The following is a 12,121-nucleotide window of genomic DNA, read 5'->3' as shown; positions in this document are numbered from 1 at the left end:
ATTTATAAATGCTGACACAATGCCGCACAGTTACATGCATCTGGTCTTTGTGTCGTCTCCTCCCTTTCTTAGCTTATGCTACCAAGGTTGGCGTGTTGCCTCCTGCAAACAAAGTGATAAAACTGAGCTATAAGTGATAAAAACACTTACAGTTCATGGGTGCAGTTGGCTGGTTTATCCATCCGATGTCCCTCCTTCAGCAGCTTAAAGAGTTCCTCTACTGGGATTCCTGGGTACGGCGAGCCTCCCAGCGTAAAGATCTCCCACAACAACACGCCATAAGACCACCTGAACACAAACACACACACACAAACACAAAGAATACAGATTAGAGGTCAAACAGCAGCGATGGCCTGAAGCAGTCATGGTTCAGAAAGAGGCTTGTGTTCCCCAGATAAAGCGATCAATCTGCTTGGGGAAGTATTGATCTTCAATAATGTTTAATGCACTCAATTTAAGAATCTATTTGGCATTCTTATAGTTTAGGACAGTTTGTCAATATTGGTTGACTGGCCCCTCAAGCCAGGTAAGTAAAGACTCATCAGAAACACATGGAAGAGGTGTGTTGAATAAAGATATATGATCTAACAGACGCTGTGAGTAAGACACAGTATGAGTTTTATAATCTTGTAATACTGAGACGCTTTTTAACTAAATGATAAACATTCGCAACTAGAAAACATATTTAAAAGCCCGATCCGATTCTGTTTAAAACAAATCCTCATGAAACGTGTTTTTAATGTGATATGAAGGCAGCATTTCCAGATGTGTCTTTTTTTTTCCCTCAAGCCCAGCGTGCATAATATGAAAATGCACTTTTAACAAGTATCTTGAGTGCCGCGCTTTTTCCAAAATACCTACACGCCCTGACCTTAAGTGAGCACAAAATATGAATGGAAATACATATTATGCAGTATCTACGGTTACAGCCCAGCTGCCGTCCAGTCCAGAAACTCTTGTAGCTCTAAAACCGAGCCGTCACCTCTCTTTCTTTCTTTCTTTCTTTCTCTTCTCTCAGTGGCAGCAGCTCGAGTGAACTGCTGCATTATTCCTAAATGGCTAAAAAATGAGGGAAGGTAATCAGTTAATGGGCGGTCTATTAACCCAGTGTACTATTGTTCGGCCGTTGGTCCAGTGAATCAGAATCGGACCCCTCCTCCCACTGCGGCGCTCAGCGGGCTTAATCTAATTATCCATGCTCCAGGTCCAGAGGGTGGAAAACAGCCGCTACTGGCCGGGCCGGCGAGTCCACCGTCCAAACACACAGAGAGAGAGAGAGAGAGAGAGAGAGAGAGAGAGAGAGAAAAGGAGACTGAGGGGGAGGACTGCGGTGGAAGAGAGACATCAAAATTCAGAGGGAAAAAGGGGAAACAGGAACTGGTAGCTGAGAATAACCGGTCCAACAACAGACCTCTAACTAACTCATTATCATTATTGCTCTGGGCTTCAGGTCTTTGTGGTCGGAAGGGACGAGCAGGAGACACTCAGGTTGTTTATATTCACTGCTAGTTGTCCAGGATTAATATTCACAGGCTATTAGGCGACTAATAGGAGGAGGCAATCAAGATGTAAACACTTAATTTTTTTAATTGGCACCAACAGCAACGAGAGGTTAACGGTCTAAGAATGAAAACGAAGGCCGACGTCACCGTGATGTTCGACGAAACATCTGGATGTTATGTGTACTGGTATCGGAAAGAATTTTTGACCAACATTGTTTCATGAAGACTGATAATAACGCTGATGTTTGTGGGCTGAAGCTGCCAATAGCCGGATATGTATCAGTGCTGATTATCTTCAGATTTAAACCACTTTTTGTGTGAGAGAAAGCCTCAAGTATTCGGTATTTATTCCGGTCAGAGTTGAAAAGCGTCTGAAACTGCATCATAAAAGAATAAAACCTCCATTAAAAGTACAACGAGTCTCTTTCTTGTTATCTGCTTGTGTTTTCTGTAAGCCGATCATATTAAAAGTCTACCTGTCTGGAGACGGGAGTTCATCTCGAAGGTTGAAACTCCACAAACGATTGTAGTGTTGACAACAACTTTATTGCCTTATTTCAGGGTTTAACAAGAAAGTTATAATGACTTCGCTCACATCTAACAACACATGTTACGGCATCTAAGAGCATTTTCACACCTATAGTTTGTTTGCTTTAGTCTGACTCACTGGATAAGTTGCTACTTTGCTGCATTTTCCCCTTTGGTTCGGTTCGGGTTCACACAGAAAATTTCAAGCAAACCATCAACAAAAGCCGACGTGGGAGCTGTCACTCCGTTTATTGGTCAGAAGTCTCGAGGGGTTGTCGGGTGCAGAAAGGAGAGTTTGTTTTTCAGAAATGGCAGAAAAGGCTTCTAAGACATTTATATAAAGGACTTGATTTTCCTTCTCACCTTTTGTAAAACAGAAAATAAAACTAACGTATGAACCGTCGCTGCATATTTCTATAAACCGTCTTGTTTTGGCCGACACCTTCTCCATTTTCCCTGCTTTAAATTGATTAGTCAGCTGCTCTGAAGGTGCAGTCAGCTTTTATAGACTGACACCTCTAAAGCTCTTTAACAATAAAATCCTCACCTCCATCATACTGGCAGTGGGGGAAAAAACCTACTGGCTAATGAATTTAAAAAGGTAGTAGTTGAGTTTAAAAAACTTCTAAATTTCTACCTAACTGGTATAAACTGTCACGTGGAATCACAACATCTCTGTGACTGCAAAAATATGTGATACAACACTATAAAAAAAAAGCTGTTTTCACACCGCCGCTTCTGCCTCAGAGCTGTTTAAATGTTTGTGAAGCTGCAATACGTGAGAATCTAACTGCATGAACTGAGATGACAGTTGTGACTGTGTGGGCTGCTGCACACGAGGGTTTTGTTATATTCACTTCTTTTTTTTTTTTTTTTTTTCTGCTGTTTGCTTTCTGATAGATTGTGGGTGTTTTGAAAGATGTGTTTTAATTGTTTCCCCGTCTGTCTGAGCGTAACATATTTCATGAAAAAAACCATCACAGGTCAAAAGACAAAGTCCCCCCGGGGTGTTTGAGAGTAAACTGGCTGCAGAGTGACTACTGTATGAAGGGAGGAGGAGGGTTGGCGGGAGGATTGAGTCTGTAATCCAGACCTGCTGAAATAACAGAGCAGGCTGATTCTCCTCTCGGCCCGTTCCCAGTCTAGTGTAATCACACGGCGAGCCAGTGTTGACAGGGCCCCGTGTTTGGCTTGGATGGCTGTGTTGGGGACACAGCGTCTGGCTGTAGTCGGTGGGGTGGGGGGGGGGTGGGGGTGGGGGTGGGCGAGGAGCTGTTTAAGGGGGCGCAGCTACCGCAAGACGAATTGACTTTGTGACCTCCTCGCCTAAACTCGCCTTTCTTCTCCTGATTGTAGCCAACACGGGAGCAATCATGGGTCGTAAAAAAGGTGCGTTTTGTCTCCACCGCTCTGATTCCTTTGAATTGTTCTGGAAAAACACCCCGAGGGAGCACCTTGTGATAAATCCACTGACCCTCTTATCTCCTTCTGTTCTGGGGCAAGTTGGATTTACGCTGATAAAACAATGGTAAGATGTGGAGGCACCGTTGTGTTTTGTGTCTGTCTCTGATGTCGTGTTGGGAGATTAGAGAACAAACGCTGTAAAGAATGTGGATCGGCTGATACACAAGGAGCTCAGGATTATCAAGCGAGCGCAGATGACATGTTTTGGAAGGCGGAGGGAACGCTATGATTCCATATTCACACGCACAGACTCTGCTTTTGATGCTAATGCGCTCAGTCACGATATTTCAACACCCGGATTCCTCCGGTGTACAGCAGCTCCACATGAGTGGACAGTTGGCATGAGACCGCGAGTTTGTGCAAACTCACACATCGCTCTGGTGCGTGTAGACCCGGTCGAACAGAGCCTCCGGAGCCATCCATTTCACGGGCAGCCGACCCTGCAACAACAGAGGCACAACAGAACCGCTTCAGTCAGCAGAACCGTTTTTGTACGGAGCAGACAGCAAAATATGGACCCAAATACACAGAGTTCAGTGTTAAACTTCAAGCTAGCAGCCTTCATAGATGTACAGTGGAGTCTATGATGGCTCCAAACTCCTGTCTAAACATATCTGTCAGTACATCGCATGAAAAAGCAGGAAAATCTATGCACCTAGATCTGCAGTATGTATGAAATAAAGCAGAAAAGGCTTAGACTAAAGTTATCAATGCTATATTGATACCAGTCTAAACATTACCTGAGCACTTTGTTGTTGTTAATGTCTTTTTTCGTTGTCTTTTTCTGGTTTTAAATGCAATTTCTGAACTCAGACTGCTCTAGCTGGGTTTAATCTGTTGGTCATGATGTCAAAATGATGAATGTTTGTTTCTAAAAAGGTTCTTGTGTGTGAATATCTTCTGATCAGTAGGTCTGGTCATCGTTCAGAAACTTAGAACAACTGGAGCCATTATGTTTCGGAGCAGATAGCAAACCTTGTTTTTTTCCATTTAACTAAAGAAGCTAAAGTTCACAAGTGTTAAATGTTTTCTAAAGACAAGCAGCTTTACAAGAACTCTGCCTGAATAAAAGAGTCTAAATCTGGCAAAACTTAAAATAATCAAAAAATTAAATCAGGGACTATCTGACCAGAGAGTCGATGTCAGTACTCGGTACTGGGAACACAATGATAACAAAAAAGTGCTGTGGTTCAATACCAGCTGTACTGACTGGTCAAAGTCACCCCACAGTTGTCATGTTATTACGAGGTATTCAATGACATAATTTGATAAAAATATGAAAATATGCTAATTTGTTGAATTATCAAGTATTTGATCTACTTTTCCTCTCTGACCTGTCTGTCACATTTAAATATAAAACCTTATTTTGAGACTGAATTGAAGATGCTGTACAATATATACAACTAGGTAAAATAATCTTGTTGTGGTCAACACCGTCCCCTCCTGCAAGTTAAAACAAATCGTTTTTTTCTCACGTTTGTGGTCTTTTTGTAGTAGTCTATATTGTGCACATCTCTGGCGAGACCGAAGTCGGCGATCTTCATGACGTTGTCCTCCGTCACGAGGACGTTTCTGGCTGCCAGGTCTCTGTGGATACACTGAGGGAGGAAGTACAAACATATCAAACATATATATACACACTCTCTTCTCTTGTCTAACTTTATACTCGCACCTACATGGCGAATATTGACCTTTATCTCCTCATTAAAACCTCATCTTAACTTTAAATCAGCCTTTAAAGTAGAATGCAAAGCTTTAACTAACCTTAAAACTGATTTAATCCTTATCATTAATCATCTCAAATGTTTTTACCACACTCTAATCTCTTAATTTAACATAACCTAACCCACACAACACATTCCTATTTCTAATTCTAACACTGCGCAGGTCAATTTGTTACTTTTCTTGACCTCAATTTCTGTTCACACTGAGGTCATAAGGTTTTAGAAAAATAATAAAAATGCAAAGAAAATCCTTTTAAAATGATATTTTCTCTATTTAAGCAAAAGTTTGTTGGTCTTGTCTAAGAAGCCAAAACCCTCGTTTCTAATTCCCTTGTTTCCTCAGAAAGGTTAGAAAGGTAAGAGCTGGTCAAGGACGTTTTTCCATGTCTTCTTTTTCCTTCAGGAAAGTAATTAAGTTGAAGCTGTGAGGACAATCGGAGATCCGTAAAACACACACATACATTTTGCTCAGCTCGGTAAAACTCCTCAGTATTTGCAGATTGATTCAACACCAGCTCAATCTAGTGAATTCCAGCGACTGACCTTCTGCGAGGCGAGGTACTCCATGCCTCGGGCGACCTGGTAGGCGCAGGACACCAAGTCTTTGAAGGTGAGCTGCTCATCTGGGATTTTACAGGTGTCAAAGGAGTAGTCCATGCCCGGGGGCCGCCGCGCCCTCAGGTACTCCCTCAGGTTGCCTTTGGAGGCGTATTCCACCAGGACGTATAGCGGACCTGAACGCAACACAGAGCACAAAGTCACTTCCAGGACAAACTATACCGTTACCATGTTAATGAGCTCGTCCTCCGTGCTGCGCTGTCGCCTCACCGTCCTGCGTGCACGCTCCCAGCAGGTTGATAATGTTTTTGTGTTTTCCGATCATTTTCATCATCTCCATCTCTGACACCAGGTCCGACAAATCTTTATCTGTGGCGTCATCTGAGAGACGAACGAGAGAAGGAAGTAATGAAGCACTTGTACTCAACTTGTAAGGAAAGGTTTTACTGAGCAAGACAGCACAACAATACAGATAAACGCAGGAGAGAGCATCAGTCTGAGCTTGTGGGAGTTATGAGACCAGACAGGCCAGATGAATTATTCTCTTTATACATAGAGAGAGGGAACGCATGAGGAAAATAGAGAGAGAAAGACACAATGCTGTTGATTCCCATCAGGAAATCACACGGCACAATAACGTCGCTATCACAGTCAAGGTCAAGTATTTATTCCAGAAGTGCAGTCACAACAGTCGCTAACCTTTCAGCATTTTCACAGCAACAGTGAGTGGCTTGTTGGGCTTCTCCTTGTCGATGCCGATGGCCTCGGCCATCACCACCTGCCCGAAGCAGCCCTCGCCCAGAGGTTTACCCAGAGTCAGCCTGAAACAAAAGACGATTTCAGAGGTCGGATATTTTTTTTTTTTACAGCGGATCAATTTCTGTCTTTACAGTTTTGAATGAGATTGATTTGTTTGCCAAGCACAATAATAGCGTAGAGGAAGGTGTCGTGATGACCTTGATGTATTGACGGCTAACATGTTTTCACAGCACATTGAGGTACAAGGACGACGACACAGTGGATGTCAATTCTGAAATATGTTGCTTGGCAGCATGAAAAAAGCCGCAGCCGCGCCGGTTTTCTTTCTGACAGGCATTTAAACGTCAGTGATAAATAGCCGTTTTTCCTCCTTTCCTACCGTGTTCGAGGAAACTCCCATTTGGGGTCTGATGGCAGCTCGAGCTCCGAGACGTTGGCCAGCATCGGTCCGTCGCTGGATGACAGGCGGGCGATCCTGACCAACGGTGTGTTGGAGTTCATGGAGGAGTTGGAATCCAAGGACACCTGCTTGGGTGCAAAAAGCGAACTGTTATAGTCTCTGAAAGGGAAGACATGATGTGTGTTTGAACAAAGAGACAGAGGAAAGAGAGGAAGGACACTGGGTCTAACCGTGACCTTTGACCCAACAGATGATATATGACTGAACAAAGCTTCTAACCCTGATCTTCTGAAAACAAGTTAGAAACTGATATTTCACCATAATGCTAGTTTTACTAAACTAAAAGAGTGAGATTTATTGGCTTAAGTCATCATAATTAAAGACATTTCTCAGTTCACTTTCTATTGAAATGGCAGATACATTTTTACTGGTTTTACTGGTTTATCTGTTTAAGATTTTAGATGTCAAAGATGAAAAAATGTTGTCTTGTGTGATACTCAAAATGTTTCAGCTCTAGGAAAAAAATCACAATTTAGAAAAATATTTCACTTCTCAAATTCAAAACAGCCATCAGTTAACCTCGGTTTGAATAAAGCATTTATTGACTGAATAAATTATTGAATAAGTTGATAAGATGGAACGCTTTTTGGCAGTAAGAGACCAATGTCAGAGCAACAAAGAAACAGCCTGACTTCTGACACCGGCGGTCACTTTAACAAACAGCCGGCCTGTGGCTGCACGTAGGAGGAAGCAGGCGGTAACAAAGACGAATGAAGGAGGATGCAGAGGTGGGCGAGCGAGTGGAGAGGTGGGATGGACGTCTCTATCCATCAGCAAGCTCCATTTCCAGATCGGCGGTCCTGCCGCCTAGCCCGTGGGCTCGACATCCTCCCACCATTTATCTGACTGGTTTTTGATGAATCTGTTTGTGTCAGAGTCTGCCAGCTCAGCCCCTTCAGGTGGGGTCCTGAAACAAACATGTCCACTTACCAGACTTCCCTCCTCAACTTCTCAACTGAGGGAAAATGAAAAAAAAAATGCTGTGAAGCTAAAAAAAAACAACAAAAAAAAAATCCCCGACCAAAATTTGAGAGGCATGAAAAGTAATATCTGATAGAACATGCCAGGAGGTTTATGGGAGATTTACTCAGAGTTATGAAAAAGAAAGGAGAGAACCAGGAGATTAGCTTTATAAAAACGAAGCAAAGATTACAGAAAAATGCAATAAGATCTTTCCCTGGACTACCTTATAAGAGCATGTGTATGAAGGTAGCAGAAATAGAAATAGATTTAGCGGCGACAATTAGAGCAACCTGATCAAACCTAATAAGACTCTTGTGAGACTAATTAGGAAAAACACACTTAAAACTAAATCCTAACTTTGATTTTTTTTTTTTTTACAAATAATATGTTTGTTTTTCAAGAACAGAATTATGACTTTCAAGAAAAATGTTCTCTTTTTTGAAAAATGCATCTTTTGCATTTTGAGGAGAAACAACCCTTCAATTATGAAGCTGGAAAGCTGGAGCTCGCTCAAAGCAACCACACAGCGGCTGAGTCCTGCACACAGCGGGAGTCCAGCAGGGTGGGGCAGCACGGATAATAAACTCTCTGCTGTTTAGACATTCAGCTGATATTTGCATTCAGAGCGCACGAGTTATATGTCAATAGCAAAAGAGATAGAAGTCAGGAGGTGAGCGTAAAGTAGACTGAAGAGAAGACAAGAGCGAGGGCAAACTAATTAGTAAGGGGAGGCTGGAAAAGCTAAGCTAAGTGTTCTAGTCTGGTCTTCAGAAAGTCTTTTTTCCTTCTTGGACACGTCTGATTCCAAATCCTGTTTGACCCAGACATGTCAAAACCGGTGGATAGTCTAAATCTACCACTAGTGGTTGACTCAAGTTTTTTTTTAAATTATGTGTCTGTCTAGAGAGAACAAACCTCCACCACCGCTGAACAATACTGCAACACCGCTGCTTTCCCAAAGACGTCATTCTTACTGTACCACTTCATCTACTTAACCTTCCTTTTTTTAAATGTATTGAACTCTAAATTTCTTCACCTGACAAAAAATACACCTCGGATATAGAGTCAAGTCTATAAATGTGTTGTCTTATAGGCTAAACCGCAAATCTGCATCTTTATCAAAGTCTACCAACCTACTCAAGAAATGCTTCACCAAACTTCTGCTCACATTGTTCAGTGTTTTGTTAAAAGACAGACAGACAGGTGTGATTTCAACTTGTGTCAACGGTTCGGCTACATTTCTGCTCATCCTGCACAAAACTCCTTTAAAGGAATAGTTTAACAATTTGGGAAATACGCTTATTTTCATTTGTCCAGAGAGTTTGATGAGAAGATCGATACCACATGAGAGTGGTATCAATCATCATCTAACACTTGGCGAGAAAACAAATACGAGTGCGTCACAAACAAACAATTCCTTTTATTCCTTTAGACTTGTTTTCAGTTTATGGTCTATTTTTGTATTGAATAGGACTTGATTAGCCTTTATTTTGATTAAACTTGGTGTTGGACTTGACTGAGATTGGTCTTGAACGTGGCCCTGCAAGAAAATGACGTGAAGAGTTCTTCAGACTGCAGGCTGCAGAGATGCAGCTGCTCCATTTTATGTTTCGCTCCAAACAGTTGAGGGGCGAGTGTGCGTTACACAGAGTGAAATCTAAAACTAACACTGACAGTCACAGGAGGGCATAAATATCACTGAGCTGAATCTGCTCCAAGATAAATGTGAACACATGTCACCCGTGTGATGCATTCCAGCGTCCGCACCACGTCATCAAAACAGCGGGACGGAGGGAGATCCATGGCAGATAGACATACAATAACCTTCTCTATTTATTTATACTCCAGCTTGCGTGAGTCCTATCCTGCATGCAAGTGCTCTTTGAAAGTTATAGAAAACTTTTCTGCAGGTTTCCCTTTTTGTGGCACAGATGCAGAAAAATTATAGGATTTTTCCATGACTCTCCATAACTAATTCTGAGTGCTTCCCTGAATTAAATCCTTCCTGGACTGTTGAGGTTGTTTTTCAAAATAAACTAAATTCTGCTACAGTTTGGATTTTCTTTGAAGACAAAACTGCTGAAAACAGCATCTGATGCAATGAATCTGTTCAACAAATTCTTGATATGTTTTGATTTTTCAAGGGACTTTATGCTTTTCCCCCCCAATTTTCCGTGTCTCAACTACACCTCTGGAACTTCAGTGAAGTATATTCCAGCAATTCAAAGACTCATGGAAACCCTTGTCATGCCTGTCAGCCTCCGATGGGGGCCAACGGTGTTTACTGAAACAGTAATGAATTGAAAAGCTGCATAAAAGTTAAAGCCTCAGCTCGTCAGGAATTACAGTTGTGGTTTGTTTTATTTTGAAAAGGGCTGCTTTTCAAAATAAATTGCTACACCTGCTTGCTGGTTGGATCAAAGTCATTTTACATGTTTAAGCTAAACTCAGTAGACAGGAGGAGAGAGAGAGAGGAAAAGAGGGGAAAAAAGTGTACGAATCTTGTATCTACTTTCTGTTACCTGTCTCTTGAGGGGGAACTTTGAGAGTTTTTGCACAGGCGGCGTGGGCAGCGTCTTCTGCGTGGTCATCCTCATGCGGCAGAGGACGACGATGACCACGGCGAGTATGAAGAGCACGCAGCCCGTCACATAGATGAGGATGTCGGCGTAGTAGTCCTCCTTCTCTGGGTTCACTGCTTTGGGAGGAGGACGTCATAAAATACAGGTTGTTGCAAATCCACATAACAAACCATATACTCATTAAAAAGAAATATTGCTTTGCTCAGTAGCACATTTCACCTGAACAGCAGTTTTTTAAAAAAGAAAACAGCTATACATCCAAATCCTAACAAAATGAAACAGCTCAAAAACTTGCTTTGCACACTGTAAGGTATGCATTCAGTGTCTGGGATGACACAGCAGAGTAATCAGCTTGTAGTTTTATCCTGCAGCAGGTAATTGCACCTGTGATATGCTTCTCTCCAGGGAGGTAATTATTGTGTTGAACACCCAACACAGAAATGTCTTTAAATTGCCTCGCAGCCTTGAGACATTTAAACAGACGATCCTGCTCTGATTAAAAAGTGTCATTCTATGCAGGGTGAATTATAGGTTTGGTTCGTCCAATTAAAGGGGCGATGACACAACTGCAACGCACTTAAAACGTGTTAACAAGTAACAATCTACGATAATACACGATAATTATACAGAGGTTTGAACATGAATGATAAAAGATTGTGCTACTGAGTAAAACATGGTGGGGGGGGGGGGGGGGGGGGAGTATGGTATCAATCATCTTTTCATGGAGTTTATAACATTTGAGGATGATACACGTGGAGGAAATGGACCACACGAGTCCAGACACCCACAGAGAGAGAAGAAGAATATACCTGGAAGCACCGTCAGCCAAGCAGAGTGGAAAGCAAAGCCGATAGAGTTCCCTGCCAGGCAAGTGTACTCGCCCGCATCCTCAAAAGACACATTGGTCAAAAGGAGAACCTCTAGCTCCTTATCTGTAGTGTTAATACCAGCCGTCTGTGGAGAATGAGAGAGGGATAAGATGTAGGAGGGAGAACAGGAAGAGAGAGAGAGAGAAAGAGAGAGAGAGAAGAAATATCATGAGCCCAAAGCTTCTTAAGAGGAAACACCAAATACACCCTGGAGGAAAAAAGAAAGACCCAGTCCGGCAGATGGAAGAGGAGGCAGGACCGAGGATTTGGAAGAGTCAGCTGGACTATTTTCTTCTGCTGACAGCACCACCACCAATACCTGAAAACACCCAAGCAGCACCGTCACCACGCTGAGAGAGAAGCTCGCTGGTTCAACCTGGTTCTTATAGAGTCATTTTTGTCTGTTATTGTTTGTCCTAAAAGTCTTGCTTACAGAAAACAAGTGAAAAATCAGACATTGCAGTTAGAATATGTTAACGTCTTTTCAATAGCGATGAACTTGTTTCAAGATTTTGGGACATTTTATAGAGAAGGGAGTGCTATTTGGTACAAATTTAAGAAAAAATTTAAAGAAAAGTGTTTGGTTGGTTTAGTCGGTGAGTGTTGAGTCATTATATTTATATATGTAAATGTTAATTTGCAAAAAAATAGTTATAGTTAAGTATAATATATAGTTATATATTATACATTAGTTTTCAGTGTGTTGTTTTGT

At 42.0% G+C, this 12,121-nt stretch overlaps 1 protein-coding gene across 4 annotated transcripts in view; it reads right to left on the bottom strand.

Moving 5' to 3' along the window:
- fgfr3 (fibroblast growth factor receptor 3) overlaps positions 1 to 12,121 on the bottom strand; it is an 86,948-nt gene that overhangs the window by 7,519 nt on the left and 67,308 nt on the right. For 2 of the 4 annotated variants that reach the window (XM_067613721.1, XM_067613724.1), the window contains exons 8-16: positions 11,350 to 11,494; positions 10,481 to 10,656; positions 6,915 to 7,063; positions 6,476 to 6,597; positions 6,047 to 6,157; positions 5,762 to 5,952; positions 4,970 to 5,092; positions 3,864 to 3,934; positions 151 to 288 (exon numbers count right to left, since the gene is read on the bottom strand). In XM_067613721.1, coding sequence (XP_067469822.1) covers positions 151 to 288; positions 3,864 to 3,934; positions 4,970 to 5,092; positions 5,762 to 5,952; positions 6,047 to 6,157; positions 6,476 to 6,597; positions 6,915 to 7,063; positions 10,481 to 10,656; positions 11,350 to 11,494 — 1,226 coding nt within the window. The remainder of the gene's footprint in view (positions 1 to 150; positions 289 to 3,863; positions 3,935 to 4,969; positions 5,093 to 5,761; positions 5,953 to 6,046; positions 6,158 to 6,475; positions 6,598 to 6,914; positions 7,064 to 10,480; positions 10,657 to 11,349; positions 11,495 to 12,121) is intronic. The other 2 variants (XM_067613722.1, XM_067613723.1) reach the window with 2 other exon arrangements.

Source organism: Thunnus thynnus, chromosome 16 (assembly GCF_963924715.1).
Source record: "Thunnus thynnus chromosome 16, fThuThy2.1, whole genome shotgun sequence".
In the NCBI taxonomy this organism is placed as follows: Eukaryota; Metazoa; Chordata; class Actinopteri; order Scombriformes; family Scombridae; genus Thunnus; species Thunnus thynnus.
This window is presented reverse-complemented; position numbering and strand designations above follow the sequence as displayed.